Source organism: Protomyctophum bolini (genome assembly GCF_963924005.1).
Source record: "Protomyctophum bolini genome assembly, chromosome: 15".
Taxonomy (NCBI): domain Eukaryota; kingdom Metazoa; phylum Chordata; class Actinopteri; order Myctophiformes; family Myctophidae; genus Protomyctophum; species Protomyctophum bolini.
In genome coordinates, this window is record NC_137876.1 from 22,267,141 (window position 1) to 22,287,371 (window position 20,231).

The window sequence follows — 20,231 nt, forward strand, 5'->3', positions numbered from 1 at the left end:
CAGTATAGTAAAGTATCAACACACTAAGTACCGGTGTTATACTAAATACTCTGTTACTAAGTAAAAGTCCGGAATTAGTCAAAATACAATATTTGCCTCTGTGATGTAGTGGAGTAGAAGGCTAGCGAGAAGTATTGTAAACGGGATACTATTTGCAATAATAGGGATAATAATTAAAATACCCCAAAATTGTACTTGAGTATACAGTACTTAAGTAAATATACTTAGTTTCCACCACTCTCCACACTCGTAATGCACTACTTCCTAACTCTCTCTCTCTGTCTCTGTGTGAATTGCCTCGTGTGTGATAAAGGAGAGAGAGGAGAGACTCTCTGTCGGAAAGTGCAGTGCAGTGCAGCTGGGTTTCATGGATCGCCATGGATTCATGATTAACCTCCTCACAGCGCGCTCGGTCAAAAGGCTGGCTGACGCTGTGGAGGTCTGCTCTGTTGTTGATGGGAACCGTTTCATCACCGCCCGCCATGCCGTCAGGCTTCAGCTCACCACTGCTTTCCTCTCCTCTCCTCTCCTCTCCTCTCCTCTCCGCTCCGCTCCGGCAGAATTCTGCTTTTAAACACCATTGATTAGTAGGGCCTGTGCCTGACTGATATGGCCTTTTTCCACGCCAATCCCATACCAATATGTTTTAGCAAGCCGATACCGATAATATACTGGCCAATATTTATATGTATAATTTTTGTATGAAAAGAAAAAGGTCAGATCAAGAATGTCTCAATTATGTTTTCTTTTTTTCTTAATATATTTTTTCATCCCACGATTTTGTAACCCATTTTTCACCCCTGTGTCAATCATCTAATGTGATCCTGGGCTCTACACACCCTCCACCAACCTAGTCCCCATATACAGTATGGGGGACAAGGTGAGAGCAACGGACTTGAGAACTCATGCTTCCTTCATGTTCAATTATGTTTTCAATGCATTATCAATATAGACACACTGAAATGGATTGCACCAGTAAACACATGAATATGTTTAATGTTGAACTCCTTAGAGAGAGTTTAAGTACGTAGTTTACAAACAAAAGGCAGATTAACAGAACATATTGAGTCACACCAGTGAGTTGGACAGTTGGCGCACACACAGTTGTCCCTCTGGCCACCATTGGGCTGTCCCCCTGCCCATGAGGTGTACTTCACCCCGGAGCCATCAGACCACATCCACCGACCCTCATAGTCAGTGTCGCTCAGTCCAATCCAGGTGAATATCTCTTCTGGGTCAAAGTGCCGGATCAGGGATTGGACCCCAGCATTGTGGATGGACACCAGGTTGGCATTCTGAGATACACAGTGGCTCTCTGCTTCGCCCCAGAACATGTACGTAGCTGTGTATGTGTAACAGCGACTGCTGTAGGTGTACCAGTACATTGGGCAGTTTCCACGCTCTAGCTTCACCTCAGGCAAGAGATTGGGGAGCACGGTGCCACTGCCTACACACAGTAAAGAAATAACGGTTACGGTAGCAGTAGATCAGTGGTGGATGTATTTGACCGCAGACATCCATCTGAAAAGATATTGTGCCAGGGACCCCCATAACAGAAGATTTGTGTTAGTGTTAAGCACTATAGGGTAAAAGTGGTTAAACTACTTGTGTTTCAGCTAAATGAGTTATATTAGGAACCAAATGGACCCTAAGTTCTGTACTTTTTGAATTAAGTTCAAATTAAAAGGTTATTTCACTTTCAAAAATACTTTTGGTCATTTCATCGTCTACTTAAGTTGCCAGATTCAGTATTTAGATATTATTTAGCTGCATTGTCCCCTTCCCATACAACCCATTGTAACTTCAAACTCCATTTTAACCATGTTCGTTAATCGAAAACTTTATTTTTTTTATATTGTTTTATTCTTTCTTTCATTTCCCCCCCAAAAATTATTAAAAATAAATGATAAAAGTAATTATAATAATAATTTAAAAAACCTGGTTTACCTAACATTTTCCAGGCAGTGAGTTTTCGATGAATCTATCATGGTTAAAATGGTGTTTGAAGTTACAATGGGTTTGTATTGGAAGGAGGGCAGGGCAGCTAAAATGAATCGAGCAACTTAAAAACTGTCTGGGGTGTTCACATAAGCCTGAGTAGATGATAAAATGACCAAACATTTCTTTGAAAGTGAAATATCCCTTTAACACTGAGGAATGAGGATTGGTATTATATTTTTTTCCAGAGATGTGTGGAATGGAAGTGTGTGGGCTAATGTATTACATGCATTTAGACCTGAGGCTGATTTCTAACTGACTTCTAATCCCTAACCTAAGTTTTCAGAAAATCGTTTTTTTTTAAATGAATACTAAACATTACACAGATGCTTTTCCCGTGTTTCAAAGGTATAACAACGTACAGATCTTTCCCGGCCATAATAGGTTAAACTGGAGGTCCATGGACGAAAAAAAGCTTGCAAACTTCTGCCATATGGAACCATTATACACACTGTACCTTTTTTAGAGAACCATTTCAGAACGATCATTCGTCTTTACCTAGTGCCAGGCCAAGGAAGCATATGAGTTGAGGAATCTGCTGCATGTCTGCGTGAGGTGGTCTCCGTCAGTGGGTCTTGGATTGGGGGTGTGGTGTTGCTGTGTCGGTGGGGTGCACCATGGGTCAGGCAGACGTTTGGCTGTCTGTCTTATTATCCGTTACACATGGGGGTGTATTCACCACTAGCGTCATTTGATTGGTCATCATAACACAGCAGCTGTGCCGTTCACATATCCTCGTTATCTGGTAGAAGCGTTTTACTGTACGTCCAAAAATGTTACTTCTTAACAAGTCCTTGTTAATAGCCCACTTTTCATTGAAATACATTTTGAAATGTCCTTTGAAATAAATGGGAACAGAAAATAAGAGATCTACAAGCTCACAACACTGGTTGGAATAACGTGTTCCTTCCACGCGCTACGTCCAACCAGGGAAACTCCCCCTCCGGCATGAAGGAAGCATGAGTTCAAGTCTGTTGCTCTCCCCTTGTCCCCCATATATGTGCAGATATATGTGTAAAAAAATGTTTAAAAATCTTCCAAATATTCAAAACAATATATATGAAGAAGAAATTATAAAAGAAATAGCAGATCTACAAGCTCGCATCAAGTCGTGAACTTGTACTGTACTGCCGATGTATACAGTGGATAGGTTTCAAGTGCTCATCATAGCCCTATATATATATACACAGTATATATGGCTTCTTTCGGGCTTGTTTTCCTTGATGTAGTTGTGTGTATGTTCTCTCGCACATCGCAGCGTGGCGTGTTAGCTTGTAGATCGGCTATTATTTTAGTTCACGCGACGATACGCGGCCAAGTATAAAGCAGGCTTCTCCCCCCCCCCCCCCCCTTTCTCCTCAGAGATATGTTGGTGGCCTCCAGGCATCCCTGCTTAGCCCCCCCGGTCCCTTAAAGACCCCTCTGTCTCTCTCTCTCTCTCTCTCTCTCTCTCTGCCTGCCAAAGAAAGAATCACATCATTCTCTCTCTCTCTCTTAGTCTTTTCCTGCAGCCCCTTTCGCTCGCTGCCAAGAGTATATGCAGCCTAGTGCACCTGGAGTGCTAGCTATAGCCCAGAGCTAATGCTAATGAGTGTGTGTCTCTGATCAAAGCCCTGATTAGCCAGCCTTCGTTCCTTTTCTTTGACGGGGGAAGGGGTGACATGGAATATTAATGACTTTGCCTCACGCCGTGGAGTAAATGTTAGACATTGAGTCCCGTGGAGGGTTAAAGATCATTTGACACACTTTAAAGCGGTTAAATGTGTGAGTCCTTGTCATTTATAGTCGCGTGACCAGTGCGTGTGTGCCATTGGAGTTTGAACAGAGCGCTGTGTGTGCGTGTGTGTGTGTGTGTGTGTGTGTGTGTGTGGGGCTGAGTGAGAGGTGTGACGTTTGGTTTGGTTTTGACTGTGTAAACACTGCCTGCCGCGGGCTTCGCTTGACTGCACGACCTTCAGCCGCTCAGCTAACATGGTGGTGGACTCTGGACAAGCCCAGTGCATACACACACACACACACACAATCTCTAACGCACGCACACAGCTGAGCGTGCTCTCCCAGTGGTGCGCTAGTCTGTCAAACCCAGTTCAACACCAGCCTTTTGCTCGGAAAACTCCCCATATCTTGCATAATGATATGAATGAATGATTGATTATCCTCCTTTTTGAAGACTATTTATACTTGTTTGCGTGCCGGTGTCGTGCTCAGCAAATTGCAGATCTACAAGCTCATTCATGACGCAATGTATTTCTACTATTTACGGCTGCAGGCAACACCAGTCTGCAACTAGTCTCGCGTTGCCAGACTGTGTTGCCTCTCGCAAATTTCCAAATGCTTCTGTCATACAGTCTGGAGCAACGGAAGTAAAATATAAAGTGGAGCCTCCTCCCCACTTCCGTTTCGTCTTTACAGTCACGCAAATGTATCCTATAATATAAATAGAAATCATCTAAGCATGTATATAGCTTTGTTGTTGTAAAGATATTTGAAAATATATTTGAGTGAACGGAAATGGCAGCTTCCTTACTCAGATTTCTTTTGTAGTTCCAGACTATATACAGTAGCATTCGGAGATTGTGAAATAGTTGTCTGGCTACACGTGACCAGTGTGCAACTAACTTAGTATAACTGAGGACTACAACTAAGAAATGCAGGGAAAGAGTTGCAATTTGTGACTCTTGAACAGATCTCTTTAATTTAAACTGTTGGTTTAACCCTTTACAGATCAGCAGGGTTCATGCAAAGTTTTCATTGAAGATACCGGTGAAATAACAATGTACCCGCTGTAGCACCAACATGTACCCCCATCTGAGAACCACCATCTTGAATCTTCTAATAGTATTTTAAGCCGTTGGCGTGGTGGCAGCCAGTTAATAACATGGCATCGCACGGCACCACACACAGTCCTATAACCCATGCCACTGAAGGTCGGGGGGGGGGGGGGGGCAGCATGTGACTATGTCATGTGACTATGTCATGTGACTATGTCATGTGACACGCTCGCTCAGATATGCGTGCGTACGCCTGGCTGAGGTCAAAGAATCACATCACTTTGATTTTTTACTGCTGTGGCATTTGTGTGTATGTGTGTGAAAACACTACGTTGTTGTTTTTTTTCATCCAGCTCTTGTGAATATATTTCATTATAGCCATCAGCTGTCTGGCTGCAGGTTGTTGTTTTAATTTCTTTCCAGCTGGTTCTCCTACATTCACCACCACCCACCACCACCACATCATAATGATGATGAAACGCACGTTCACCACATGACAACAATGTGCTATATTTAGTGCCGTCTTTGTTTTTCCCTTTTCCCAGGAATGGTGGAACTTTCAAGTTCACACTGGCTGCAGCAGTATCCTCCTGGCCATCATCATTTCACTGTGATGCGTCTAGGTTTGCAATGATGTAAATAGGTTTTCAATGTAATGAGTCCCGGGATGCAGGGATGGTCTTTTAGAATAAAAAACAGTACAGCAGTGCATCCCGTGGATCCAGAGGTCGTTGTTTTATTGCGTCCCTTAACTATAAACTGCGTTTTGGGATGCAAAATGCACCCTATTTTAATCTCTGTGTCTGAGCCTTTTTTTGAGTAGTGCAACCACTCCATGGAACAGCAATGTCCCTATGTCCGTCCCTATGTATAGAGTACCAACAGGGGCTGCTGTTGCACCGCTCACTTCAGACTGGTCTGATTTTTTTCTTAATCCGCTTGAAACATTTGGCAGAAATAGAGGGTATGTGCATGCATAAAGTGAGTGTCAAAGTGAGGTTTAACGTCGTTTAATGCAATCAGATAAGGACTTTTCTGTTTGCATATAAATGGGCTGTCAAGACCAGAAAGTATTTTTTTCCCCACTCAGTCAGTAGGCGCTCCAGCATAACTCTCACGTATGATTGATGATGTCATCACGCGCTTATACCCTTATACCCGCTATAGCAGATCTGCAAGCTCACACATCGCATCACAGCTTGTAGAGCTTCTGTGTGGAATAGAGGGAGAGAAAAGGAGGGGGCTACAATATATAGACCCTGGGGGACTCCAATATAAATAAATAAGTATATTGGGTTTAAGACAGTGGTTATGCAATACGTTGCTTTATTCCGACCGTACCGTAGGGACTGGCATGCAACACAGTTTGTCCAATCGGAATTGATTGATTGAATAATCCACTATTCTATCTACAATTAATCAGAAATGGAAAGAAATTACACATTTTTGGCCGCAGAGTCTTAATGGAACATTTATTTATGATTATCTCACACACCAATGCGGTCATCTGCTCGGTGCTGGCATGCCCTTTTTTAGCTGGTTAAAGGTTAATAGACTTTATCGATTAATGATTGACCATAGACTGACCTTAATGACTTCCCCCCGAACATGAATCGGGCTCTTCTGGGGGCAGTTTATTGAAGATTAGCTCAGCATTTGTTCTCACAGTCAATATAAGAAGCCAATTACAGAGAGACTAAGTGGAATTACTAGGAGGCCATTTGACCCTTTTGGTTTGGCCTCTGATGCTGTATTTGTTGAGAGACTTTCTTCACAGTTCACTCTGCTCCCCTCCTCCTCCTCCTCCTCCTCCCTAAGCACCCTCCATGTGGCGAGAGGCTCTATTGTGTGGGAATCGGATGACTCGAGTGTTCGCTGGCACTCACTTCACTTCCACAAACGGGGCTTTCTGTAAACAAGAGCGCCGAGCTGCTATCGGGGGCCGACGGAACCTTTCCCTTCAGCTCCAGAAGAACCCTCGCAGTCAGTTCTGGCCACGAGCGATAAAACCCCCCGTGTGTTTTCTCCAATAACAGCGGCAGCGAGACGCGGCGATCACACAGCACAGCCCCCTCTGAGGCTGTTGTTCGTCTGTGAAATCACTCCACCCCGATCTCTGTGGAAGGAGGGCGAGAGGGGGAGGGGGAGTGGAGGGGAGCGCAGGTGTGTTGTTGTTGTGCACAAAGGATACGGTATCGTCCTCAGTCTGTGCATTCCTGGAGCCTGCAGAACGGGTTCTGTTGCCGTCCGTCCGTCCGTCTGTGTCTGTCTCTGTTCGTTGCTGCAGAACCGCCACTTGAGAAGCCAAAGAGAGCCGTCGAATGAAGCCGGGGTTCCGCTAAGCACTGCCCGCTGTCGGGGACTACAAGGGCCATACAGTAAATGCCCTAATATAGCCGAGTAAGTAAGTAAGTAAGCCTTGCCGAGCCATGAGGGCCATAGGGGCAGGAGTCTATCTCCTGTTTCTGTAGCGTGAGGCAGCTTGATGTACAGGTACACCCCCTGGACATGACGCTATAGTATGTCGCAGGAACTTACCCCCAACCCAACCCTTGATGCTGAGTGTCAAGCAGGGAGGCACTGGGTCCCATTTTTCTTTGGTATGACCCGGCCGGGGGATCGTACCCCCCCGACCTCCCAGTCCCAGGGCGGACACTCTAACCACAAGGCCACTATAGCCGACCGAGGCTTGGGCAATATTACCCTGGTTTTGTGGCCATTTCAAAATCTGTGACACGTGTGGTGTGGGTGGTGGTTGTCAACTTCTCGTATACGTTAAAGATTGACCATGTCCCAGGTTAGAGGAATGACGGAACGTAATGGAACAGAGTTGGACCTATAATTGCAGAGATGGAGAGGTTTATTTGAGACTTTTAGTTAACCATTATTGGACTTAATAAGCTTCCGTTGTCTTTAACAGTTGGCGTTCTGTGACATCACACAAGGAGCTCAGTGAAAGCCCTCCCTGTCCAGCATTGTCCCACAAAAGCTACCGCTAGAACTGCTGTACGGCAAATGACATTGATTTGATCTGGTGATCTTTCCTTCAATCGGTGATATACAATCAATCAGGGATGGGCAACTTTGATGATGGAGAGGGCCACTATATTCCCACATTGCATATTACTGTCGTAGCAAAAATAGCCGATCTACAAGTTCAAAACCTCGCTTGGAGCCTGTATATCAGCTTTTTAATATATTTGAATTGAAAACCCTGTATTTTTTTATAAATGTTTTTTGCTACTTTTGAATTGGAATCCTGAAAAGTAACCTTTTCATTTAATGTCAAATGCATTTAGTTATAGTTACGTTAACTGTATGCACTAAATACAAATGCATAAAAAAAGGACAATAACATTTTAATACTACTAATTAAGCTGAAATCAGTATCTGTATTCTGATATTAACCTAAGGCCCATGTATGCAATAAATCACCAATCTGAACGAGCCTATACACTAACTATAACTATAGCCACGAACAACACAACACAACACCTCCTCTGACAGAACCCGGAGGTTTCTGAACCCCCTCATCAGTGCAACTTCCCCGGCCCTGCTCCGAGGTGGTGTTATTATAGGTTATAGCCTCCTCCACCTCCTCCTGGGATTCTCACTTGTCACCAATCTGCTTTTCTCCTCGGGATGTTTTATTTATGTATTTCCTCGGTCCGTCTCGCTCCACTGGCCGTCCGTCTGTCCCAGAGGGGGAGGGGAGGAGGGGGGGGGGGGAGGGGGGGGGGATTGGGGCGGATGGATGGACAGCAGAGAGCGGGATGACAGACTCTGGATGTCTGACATGACACTGCATGTGTCTGTCAGACGCACACACACAAATATAAATGCTTTCCGAATACACAACAGAGCACAAGAAGTCCTGACGTGACTCGTCCATCCCCTGGTTCCCAGGAAGTATAGTTTTATCTATGGAGAATAACATCGGGATTCTTAAAATCGTCTCGTATATAGGCATTGTGGTCTCTGCGATATCGTCGTATCGTCGGTCATATTTGATTTGTCTCTAGTTTTTCTATCAAAAATGTTGATTTCAGTTGATTCTTCATATGCTTATGAGTCAATCGGCCGGGTTGTTTATTTTTGGAACCCTGATCTATCATACGGCACTTAGTGACTCTGTACTTGGCCCCCTCTTTTATCCCTCTGGAGCTAAATCCCTCCGCAGGAAATAGCCGATCTACAAGCTCAAACCAGTTTGACATCTGATGCCACCAGTCCACAACGAGTATGTTGTGTACAGTTACAGTATTTGTGACAATGTGATTGCCTTGAATCTGACAGACAGATGTTTGGGGGGAGAATATACTTGTTGCCTGTGTTGTGAGAAATGTGATATTTCTGAAACATGCATTGTTTTCCTTTTTGGCAACGACGCAAAGGAAACTGACTTCAGTTCAGAAACATGGTCTAAAATGTATAAAAGAAACGCCAAGCCTGTTGTTTACACACCTGTGATGAGTGTTGTTGTCCGTGCTGTGTTGTTTCGGTGGCTGTCAGCCATGTGAGTGTGTGTGTGTGTGTGTGTGTGTGTGTGTGTGTGTGTGTGTGTGTGTTTGTGTGCACCTTTTCAGAACTGTCAAAGAAATACTTTTTATTGCGGCCTCATGGTGATGGATTGGCAGTGGTGTAAAAAGTACTTGCATGTTTTACTTAAGTAAAAGTATCAATACTGCAATGTAGAACTACTCTGTTACATGTGAAAGTCCGGGTTTCAAAATGTAGTAGAGTAAAAGTACGCTGGTATTGACATGAATATGTACTTAAAGTGCAAGAAGGAAAGGAACTGATTGTGCAGAATGTCCCATTTCAAGTTGTCAAATGTATAAACTTGAAAATAGCCGATCTACAAGCTCACAATGAGTCACATCGCAATGCATTGTGAGCTTGTAGATCGGCTATTTTCAAATGGCTGCCTTGGGTCTGCAGCAGTGTGGCTGCATTGGGTCTGCAGCAGTGTGGCTGCCTTGGGTCTGCAGCAGTGTGGCTGCCTTGGGTCTGCAGCAGTGTGGCTGCCTTGGGTCTGCAGCAGTGTGGCTGCCTTGGGTCTGCAGCAGTGTGGCTGCCTTGGGTCTGCAGCAGTGTGGCTGCATTGGGTCTGCAGCAGTGTGTCTGCATTGGGTCTGCAGCAGTGTGGCTGCCTTGGGTCTGCAGCAGTGTGGCTGCCTTGGGTCTGCAGCAGTGTGGCTGCCTTGGGTCTGCAGCAGTGTGGCTGCATTAGGTCTGCAGCAGTGTGGCTGCCTTGGGTCTGCAGCAGTGTGGCTGCCTTGGGTCTGCAGCAGTGTGGCTGCCTTGGGTCTGCAGCAGTGTGGCTATAGCACTGATGTGAATCAGGTCTGCACAGTGTTGTTTTTGACAGCACATCTTGATTTTGTTTTAGTCACCTGAAATGTTTTAGTGTTAGTCTAGTTTTAAGTCGATTAAATATCATGAGATTTTAGTCGACTAAAATGTAAATTTGGCGGGCCTTGATGGCGTCGTGATGCCTGCTTTTAGACTTGGTTGCGTGCTGCAAGTGGCCGATCTACAAGCTCACAACGCGTTGCAGCGCTGCGAGTCTGCAACGCTTTGTGAGCTTGTAGATTGTCTATTTTCAGCATGCAACCAAGCATACAACGACTTGTCATTTAGTTCTCCTGGATCTCCTCTCAACTTGGCCCTCCCTTAACATTTGTTTTGACGAAATTGTCAATATCTTTAGACTTGGTTTTAGTCATCATAGCTTAGTTTTTATTTTGTTTTCCTTTTGTGAAAAAAGGAAAACGGCTTTAGTTTCCGACATACTATTTGGTCCGACTGTCATTAGAACGACAATCTACCTCAAACCCTAACCTGACCATAACTTCAAGCATGGGAGGACCGCATGTCGGACCTTTGGTGTGTCGGATCTGCGTGTGCGTCCCACAAAAGGTAGTCGGTGAACATTTTTCGTCATAGTTTTTCTCGGTGAAATCAACAATGCAGTGATGTGCCCGAGGTCTGCATCCTTCCTTTCACTAATGATACACATTTACATTTAACATGGTCTCAGTCTCTGAATTACACAACATATCACCCACTGTTTCGCATACTGTGTAGGTGCGCACGCATGCACGCATGCACGCATGCATGCATGCATGCATGCATGCGCACACACTGAAGCTAAATGCCTTAGAGCATGCCTTTCTCCTCCTCTCCTTTCCTGTCGGTCCCGTGGAGGCCAGTGGTTGTGCTGATGAGGGGACATCTTTTCCTGGGGCTGTTGACATGCATTGCTAACGGGCAGGAAGCCCTCTTGTCACAATAAAGCCCTGTTGAAATCTGGACCATGTGACTGTCTCAGATAAGAGCCCTATAACCCTGCAGGGCTACGGTAGTAGTACGGCCTTGGCCCTCAGTCCTCACTCAGCCCTGGTTCATATTATAGCCTTCTGGCCTTCTGCACTGGCCCCCAACATTAGTCCTCACCCCTGGTTCACAGCCTTCTGCACTGGCCCCCAACATTAGTCCTCAGCCCTGGTTCATAGCCTTCAGGACTGGCCCGCAGCACTGGTGCCCAATAAAGTTGAGGACCTATACACTACATTCTGATTGTCAATTAACTGTGTGTGTGTGTGTGTGTGTGTGTGTGCGTGTGCGTGCACACCCACTCAGTGTTTACAACGACAATTGTTCATTAGACCAAGTTCAGACTTATGGACTTTTAAACACTGCTGTGTGTAGCCAGAGCCCTTGGGTCTGTGACTGTGTGTAGCCAGAGCCACTGGGTCTGTGACTGTGTGTAGCCAGGGCCATTGTCTGTGTCTGTGTGTGCGGTCAAGTGTATTACCAGTGTTTGTTCTCAAGTGTCACTGCAGCAGAGGTGTGAATTGAACAGATGTGATTAGCTCAGCATTGGTGTTTATCAAGAGGGAGGGTGTGTGTGTGTGTGTGTGTGTGTGCGCGTGTGTGTGTGTGTGAAGGAAGAGGGTTTAATGAAGTGTTGTCTCCTCTGGGAGATCGAGGCTGTGCAACAACTTAAACGATAAGAGCGAGAGAGAGGGAGCATGAGAGAGAGAGATAGATAGAGAGAGAGAGATATAGTACTACGTGCTACACTGATGCACAATGCGAGAACTTGGAGTAGGATCACACATCCTCGTACAAACACACGCACGCCACTGCCTCACACACACTAGTGGCACACAGGCCGTTATGTGCGTTGCGTGCAATAATGCCCAGGCCTGTTATGAACAGGGAAACGCAAAAAAAATAAGCTTATTTCCATTTCATTGAGCGTAAATCTGCCATGTCGACATCAAGTTTAATTATGACACCTCATGAAAATACAATATTTCTAGTAGATTTAGATCTGCCACGTCTGGCCGGGGGAAAACCCTCCCCTGTCAGGTGAAAAGAAGCAGCTTGGACTCCTCATGCATAGAAGGAAGCATGAGGCCAGTCCGAATGAATTATCTTTGCCCCCGCAGGATGATATTTAATTAGTATTAGAACTGGCCCTCTAGTATATTGCACGGACCACCATAATACCACAAGTCCCACAATGCATTTGATTTGATTCACTTTCTCATTTTACTATGAAAGCAGTGCTTGGTGAGGATCATAGAACAGGAAACTGAGTTTAATAATAATGCATTTTCAGTTTTTAATGCCTGGGACGTCCTCTTGAAACACAGTCCGGCCTTCGACTTGTACCAATTATTTTTATTTTGGCCCACTGTGTATTTGAGTTTGACATCCCTGACTATAGAGAGAGTTTTCCCTGACTATCGGTGTAAAACTTTCTCTAAAAGAGCCTTATCGGTCATGCTCATCCACAGTTTTGTTTTGCAGCTTAAAGCAGTAGACAAATTGTATTCATACAACTGTAATCCCATCTGTTGAAGATGGCCTATCTTCTTTAAATGTAAAACAACACTGGATTTGTGGCAATGGCACAAGCATATTATGTAAACCCTCTAAATAGTACTGAAAACTAGGGCTGTATGAATTATTTTCTCAGAAATAAGAGAGAAAATCCATTTGAAGACAAAATAGTGAAAATAGCTTGCAAGCTTGTGAACTCTGCATGTAGACTGGCACGATACCGTTATACAACAAAGTATAAAGTCAGACTAGTTGATTTAGTCGGTTATAAGAAAATGTGTTTCAATTTATCGTGTTGATTCACTGATTAGCTGAAACCGCGCTTGCGCAGATTATCAAAGATTGCTAGTCCTGCCAGTAATCTCCCAAGTAGTCAGTGACAGATGCCAGTGTTTGCCGTCCAACATTGACGTCCTATAAATAATAGCAGTGTCCCTTCTTTGTATTTTCAATGTTCTGCGTCTTCTTCCATGCAGAGCTTCTGTCAGCTCAGCTTTGACGTGATTAGCCTACATTTCTCTTTTTAAGTAAACATCCTCCACTGTCTAAATCACAAGGGCCTTTTGGCATGAAGGATTTTGGGGGAATTGGGTTATTATTCTGTTGGATCTGTCTGTGAAGTGTGATAAACACTTCAGAAAACGGTTCCAAATGTGATGGATTCCAGACCACTTCCAGACTGGTCCGATTGCAGACAGTTCGTCAATGTTGGATCCAGTTTCGCCCTCCGTATCCCAACAACCCTATTCCAAAGGAGCCAGAGCTGAATGAAATAAAGTCTCTCTGGAAACGGATGCAGTTTTGTTCTGCCCAGTAGCAAGAAGAGACGCTGCTGCTCATTTCCCTTCACTGTATCCCGCATCCTTTAAGCGAGTAGTCTCGCGTTACCAGACTATTGCCTCTCGCAATTTCCAAATGCTCTTCCATCATACAGTCTGGAGCAACGGAAGAGCTGTCATGAGTAAAATATAATGCGGAAGTGGAGCCTCCTCCCCATTTCCGTTTTGTCTTTACAGTCGCGCAAATTTAGAAATTAGAAATAAGTTTAGGGTTAGGCATAGTTTTACTGGGGTTAAGTTTAGAAATAGGGTTGGGTCCGTTTAGGCATAGTTTTACTGAGGTTAATGTTAGGAATAAGGTTAGGTTTAACCGTTTAAGCATCATTTACTTAGGTTACTTTAGGAATACCAGGTCGCGCTGTTCCGCCGGCTGTACGCCCGGAAGGAGTTGGTAAAGGGGCGAGTCGTTTTGTATTCCACGAGACTACTAAGCGAGAGGTCTAGATATCCCTGTTAAGGAGAAACCTTTTGTCAGCTCTCAGAGCTATGAGAAGATAACCTGCCGGCCTTTTGTGGCTCGGCCGACTGCAAAATGAGCCTGGCTGTCTTGTTGGGAAGTGCTCCAGTGTGACATGTGGGGCGGGCACAATCACAACAGAAGGTGAGCCTTAATTGCTCAGTTGATGTGCCAGGACCCCCCCCCCCCCTGTATGTGTTTCTATTCAGACCAGGACTATATCTCGTTGCCAACCGTTGGTAACTGGGAACGAATGCAGAGTTTTGGGACTGGGCTGGTTTCCTCCTCCAGGCCTGTGAATGTGTGGTTATAGGGCTGGGGCTCAAGTTCTCCAATTAGATTAATTTAACCACATGGACCCTATTCCTATTATAATAGCCAAACATTTTGGTGAAAATGGGGGATTCATCTCACCTCAGCTTTTAGACTCTCTGGTTCTCTATCTCTCTTTCTCTGGGCTGTGGTTGGTGCCAGAGTGATAAGGAAGAACGCCTCGTCTCTCAGAGCAAGATCAAATGAATGATACATTATGCCATTTGATAGCTTTATTTTTCGATATACAATATTTTAGGTAATACATAGTGGTTTAAATAAACAATTTGATAGTATTCTTTCAATCTTACCTTCTTACCTGAGCAAGTGTTTTGTTGTGTGAAAGGACCCAAATAATAAGCTGGTTCAATGATTGAAGCAAATGGAAGTCCGGGGCTGAGCCGAGCTGAACTGTGCTGTGAGAAACACGGAACAGCAATGACCTTTTCCTTGAAACGGGACATGATGATAGGCAAGTCAAACCAGACGGAATCTGAAAGCAATCTGAGAAATCGCTGCCTGTGGCCAAGTTGGTTTTGTGAACTCTCTGGGTCAACATGGATGGAGGATCCCCTCATGTCAGCCTGACCTACATTTTCATTTTTATGACACAACAGGGCAACGTTTCCGTTTGGCTTGGTGACTTTATGCAACAGGATGCTAATAATGCGTTCCTGACAGCAGCAGTGTTCCAATCACTGCTACCAGAGCACATGTGTAGGTAGTGAGATAGCTTCTGTTTGACCTGCCGACACACTTCTGAGAGTCTGACTCGGCATGTTTTGGCTTTTCTGCCTTTTATTTGGATATTCTAGTGAGGAGTTACAGGAAAGGGGGAGAGAGGAAAACAGTTTTATGTTCTATTTTTTTAACATCAGCTACTGTCCCTGTGCAAACTTAGTTAAAATCTCTGTCATGATCACACACATACAGTATATTGAATTAATACCCAGACGTGTGAGTGACTCTGTGCATTTATTTAGCTAGCTTTGCTTTAGGAGTTGATCAATTGGTTTAGGAATTGAGAGTTGAGAATATGGCATCTAGTTCACACTACAATTGACTGAGTAGTCAGCACTGAAACATGACTAACATGACGAGCAGACTCTACAGTGGAGTATTTAGCCACGAAATCACGAAAATGTGTGCAAATCTATATTATTTCAGAGTGAACGTTTTTAAGTCAAATCTTTGCTTCTGGGGGGGTCCCTGGAACAACATATTTACAGATGGTGGTCGGTGGCCAATTTCATATCATTTTTGGGGTCATTGACATGAAGATGTTTGAGAACCACTGACATAGAAAACATGAGGTTTTTCAGAAAACTGTCAGGATTTAGAAGACATTTGTAGAATCGTCCTCGGGTCTATTGGAAGGAGCTGTGGCGTGCAGTAGTACAGTACAGTACAGTAGGTGTGCAAGGTACTGTACAACAGATCAGAGCAGGGTGCTCCACTGCACTGCTCCTCCACACATCGTGGACAAGCAGTGAGGATGTCCGGACCTAGACCATGGACTAGATAGTCAGCTCGGACACACTTTTCTCAGGGTCATTGCGGGGACGAATACTGTTTGACAGCTGTGGTGTGTGCGTATTTGTACCCATGGGAGTGAGCTTCACACACACACACACACACACACACACACACACACACACACACACAGCTCTCCTGTGGATTCCTTCTGACAGCAAGATGGATCCATATAATAATCAGGTGTTCTACTTCCACTTGGAAATGTTCCTCGTTGTGAATGTCTTTCTGTGCCTCCATAGCATGTCAGAGCACCGTTACGAGGAGTCACTAGTATGTGTAATAATTGTGTATCCCAGTACAAGCGACACGATACAATACCTACTGTATGCCAGTGCAGGAGTCGCAATGCAATATGTACGTAAAGGAGTCACAATGCGAAGCACATTGATTCAACTAAGAAGTTTTAAATGTTAGTATTATGTCCCAATTTAAATGACTTTACGTATTTACTTTCAACCTTGATTTGACTGATTCCCCCCCCCCCCCCCCCCTTCTGCTTTGTGTTTCAAATTACAGATATCATTGAGAAGAGTGAACTGAAGGCGTTCTTCGAGAGCAACTGTTCTCAGATTTATTTTATCTTCTATGAAAATTTCATTACACTGGAAAGTAACTTAAAACAAAAAGGTGAGCATATTGTTTTTTTTTCCCTTTCTTTTTTTTTAACCCATTCAAACCGGGTCTGTGTCATTTAAGATTGTTGTGTTGGCTCTTCAAAAATAGCAGATATACAAGCTTGTACGGTGTGAGAGAACTACTGAAGGCATTTGTAGAATTCGTGTTTTGTAGAATTTTGTAGAATCACTAGTCTCAAATAAATAACGTTGTTTCTTACACTAAATACAATATTTTTGGGTGTAATTACAAATTACATATTTACACGTGCAATTTCTCTTTTTTAGCTGTGTAGTGTGTGTGTGTGTGTGTGTGAGTACGTACGCTAGTTTTCTTTCAAATACGATAATTTTAAGCCTCAACATTTCCGATCTGGCAACACTGAGCTACACAGCATATCCCAGCAATCAGAAAACCAGAGGCATGGTGGCGCATTTACACCTAGCACATCCTACACTACGATACCCTCTCAGCCTCTCGGCATAGCCTCCGCAGACATGAACCCAACGTGAACTCACATTACAGCCCACAGGATAACCCATTGAGCCCACCACCAAAAAACTGCTAATGATTTTGGACCGGAGAGAGAGAGAGAGAGAGAAAAAGTGAAAGCCCCCAGAGGTTAGGCACGTCATTATCAAACGACTTCCACCTCTGCGGCTCGCACGCACGCACACACACGCACACGCACCCACACTGTAGGGAATCATTTTCATTTATACAGTAGGATCACCCGGTTTAATTTAATGGGAAGTTGGACTGCCGCACTATATTGAACCGTGATTGTGATCCATGTGGGATTACAGCGCGGCTCGAGACTGTAACGACATTCACGTCGTCTACCGGGGGACATTAAAACATGTATCTGGGACGGAAATGAATGAACGTCCCCTGGGACGCAGTCGGGACAAAGTGGATTTATTTGAGCATTTTCACTGTCACTGTACGAACAGTGGAGCCAACTATAGTGGCTGAATGAGACGGGCGGAAAATATGGTGTTTACAGAATGCTAATATTATTGTAATATTATAATTATTATAATTATTATAATATTCCCAAATTCAAGAGGTTGTTTGTCTTTGACACCAACGTCAGTCTTCCACGCACTTATTAACTTATCAATGCCCTAATTCATACTGATTTCACTGAGTTCCTTGCTGTGACTCAACTCCCTCTGTAAAAGAATACCGAAGGTTATTTATTCAAATTCTTAAGTCCTCCAGTCTTTTTTTTAAAATAAAACTCTCTCAATAACGAGGTCAACTCGTCTCAAATTAATCTCCACTAGTCCAACTAGTCTCTGAGTCCCCGTATCAAAACCAAACTGACTTTCCATTACTGTAATTCCTCCAAAACTCGCACATGATACATCTTTCCCATTACGACAACCTCCCTCTCATCCCCGCCCACCCCTCGTTATCTGGTCTTGTATCAGCCGTTGTTTAGTGGCCACAAGTCACAATATGAAAATAGAAAGGATTGCCTAATCATATTTCACCTGCAACAATCATAAAAATTCAACTATTCCTAGATGTATGATACATTCGTCATTCAAAATTGAACAAATTCCAATCATTTAGGGGTACTTCTTTAATTCACTTCGGGCACAGTTCAAATCTTATGTTTGATGGTCCTGGCACAGCGGTGAAGAAAGTTAGTCTGGACTCATGGGTATCCTCATACAAACAAAATGTATTGTACTGTAGCTTTATAATAGTGTTATGGCTCTCCCCAAACCCCAAATCAGTGATCGCCCTCCCTCCCTCCCATGTTGTGTGAAAGTTCTCTGTGGCGTTTGTCCTGCCACAGTTTGTTCCAAAATGCTTCAGGCTTCAGGAGAATTACTGGAGCAATAACACCACCAACCAACCCCAAACGACACCAACCATCCCCCGCCCAACTTTACCTGTTGTGAGGCCAATTAGAAGCAAGGTCCTCTGTAATGAGTGGTGTATTAATACTCACTCTCTCAATAATTAACTCACCCCCCTTCTCTCTCTCTCTCTCTCTCTCTCTCTCTCTCTCTCTCTCTCTCTCTCTCTCAATATTTGTTCTGCTGCAATACAACATGTAACTCATTTAAAGGATATGGGCAAAGTGTTTTTTTCTTCTTCTCCACCCTTCCTCCATCTTTGTCACACATGGAAACACCCTGTCTTAATTGAGGCATTGAGTTTTTGAAAGGGGCCAGTCTCGAATTGCAGTAAGTGCTCTTTGAGAGCGGTTTTGAAGGAGTCTAGGGATTCACATTTCTTAATGGCCAGTTAAGAGCACAGTTCACTCAAGTCCGTTGCATTAAGACATTGCATTAAACCAGGAAAAAATGTCCAAATACAAAATCCCAGGCGGTATCTAGTGTCATATCAGGATATACATTAATATTGATATTTGCACAGACCTAATTCCATTACAGTGAGTCTCCCAGTTTCCCAGAAGACTTTAGGTCCAGTTGTAAATTGCAGAGCGGTTATTTTATGGCAGTTTTGAGGGAGGCTGGGCAGTCACATTTTCGATGACTGGTTGGTAGGGCATTCCACATTTTGGTGGCATAATCGTAGAATGAATTCACCCCCATGTTTGTGCCGAATCTGGGGGGGGGGAAACAGGAGTTTTAACTGTGAGAGAGTGTACCAACTGCTTGCTCTCCTTCTGTCCTTCCAGGGAACAAATCTCAGAGGGAGGAGCTGGACTCCATCCTCTATATTTTTGAAGTAAGTACCTTCATCTTCCTCTTCAATCTGTGATTCATGCTGTCGCTGATGGTCGGAAACCTTGTATTGCCTGCCATCATTTCATTTTTTTTTATGTCTTTTTTATTTTCGTAAATGAATCTCCTATTTTTATACTGCATCGTACGGCAGTGTATGGGGCAAAACATTGGGCTGTTCTACAAACCCACAATGCGTCTTAAGGGTGCGGGTTATTTAAGAGTTGCTCGTCTTTTGAAGGTTGGGCCGCTGGCCTTTCGTACGAGAGGATAAACGTTGTCCATTGTTTTTTCCAGCCTGGCAGAGAGGTGATGTCATTTCCTCTTTTTTACATCCCAGGTGTGTGTTGACACTGTTGAGGTGGATATGTAAAGCAGGAGGTGTGTGTGTGTATGTGTGTGTGTGTGTGTGTGTGTGTGTGTGCAACGTCTCCTCCTGTTGTAGTCTCCTATAGGCGTCGCTCACATTATACAAGACAGGGTGCTCTCTCGTTGCCCTCGGGGGGGGGAGAGAGAGGGGGGGGGGGGGGGGGGGCAGAGCAGCTCGCAATTCAGGCAGGTGGTTTTGACGAGACAAACTCGCTCCTTGGTTGTGTTAATAATAATAATAATAATAATACATTTTATTTATAAGGCGCCTTTCAAGGCACTCAAGGTCGCCGTACAGGTTAAAACAGTACACGTTAAAAGCAGAACAGTTAAGAGCAGAATAAAAACACAGCTTGTTGTGGAGGGGGTGGGGGGGGGGGGGCAGAAGACGGCCACAGAGCGAGCTTGTCTCGTCAAAACCACGTGTCTCCCATTGCAAATGAATTGCGAGCTGCTCTGCCCCCCCCCCCCCTCCCCCCACGGACAGCGAGAGAGAGCACCCGGTCTCGAGTGGCGTCCCAGAGGTTAAAGTCCTCCCACCCTGTTTTCCCACCTGACTGTCGGAAGCGGAGCGCAGCTCCAGTTTCCACATACAAACAGCTCAGGCTCTCTCCTGTTACCGTTTGCCCCGGGGCGGACTCACTGTACGACGTATACCAGTGGTTTCCCGACACTTTCCAGCCCCCCCATGAACCCAAAGCGAAAGTTGGATATATACTGTATTCAGAGCTATGGTGAAAATAGCCGATCTACAAGCTCACAACGTGTC

At 44.4% G+C, this 20,231-nt stretch overlaps 1 protein-coding gene across 1 annotated transcript in view; it reads left to right on the forward strand.

Annotated features, from left to right (window-relative positions):
• ralgapa2 (Ral GTPase activating protein catalytic subunit alpha 2) overlaps positions 1 to 20,231 on the forward strand; it is a 186,749-nt gene that overhangs the window by 16,090 nt on the left and 150,428 nt on the right. The window contains 2 exon segments of the mRNA XM_080784277.1: positions 16,287 to 16,397; positions 19,048 to 19,097. Of these exon segments, the coding sequence (XP_080640403.1) occupies positions 16,287 to 16,397; positions 19,048 to 19,097 (161 nt within the window).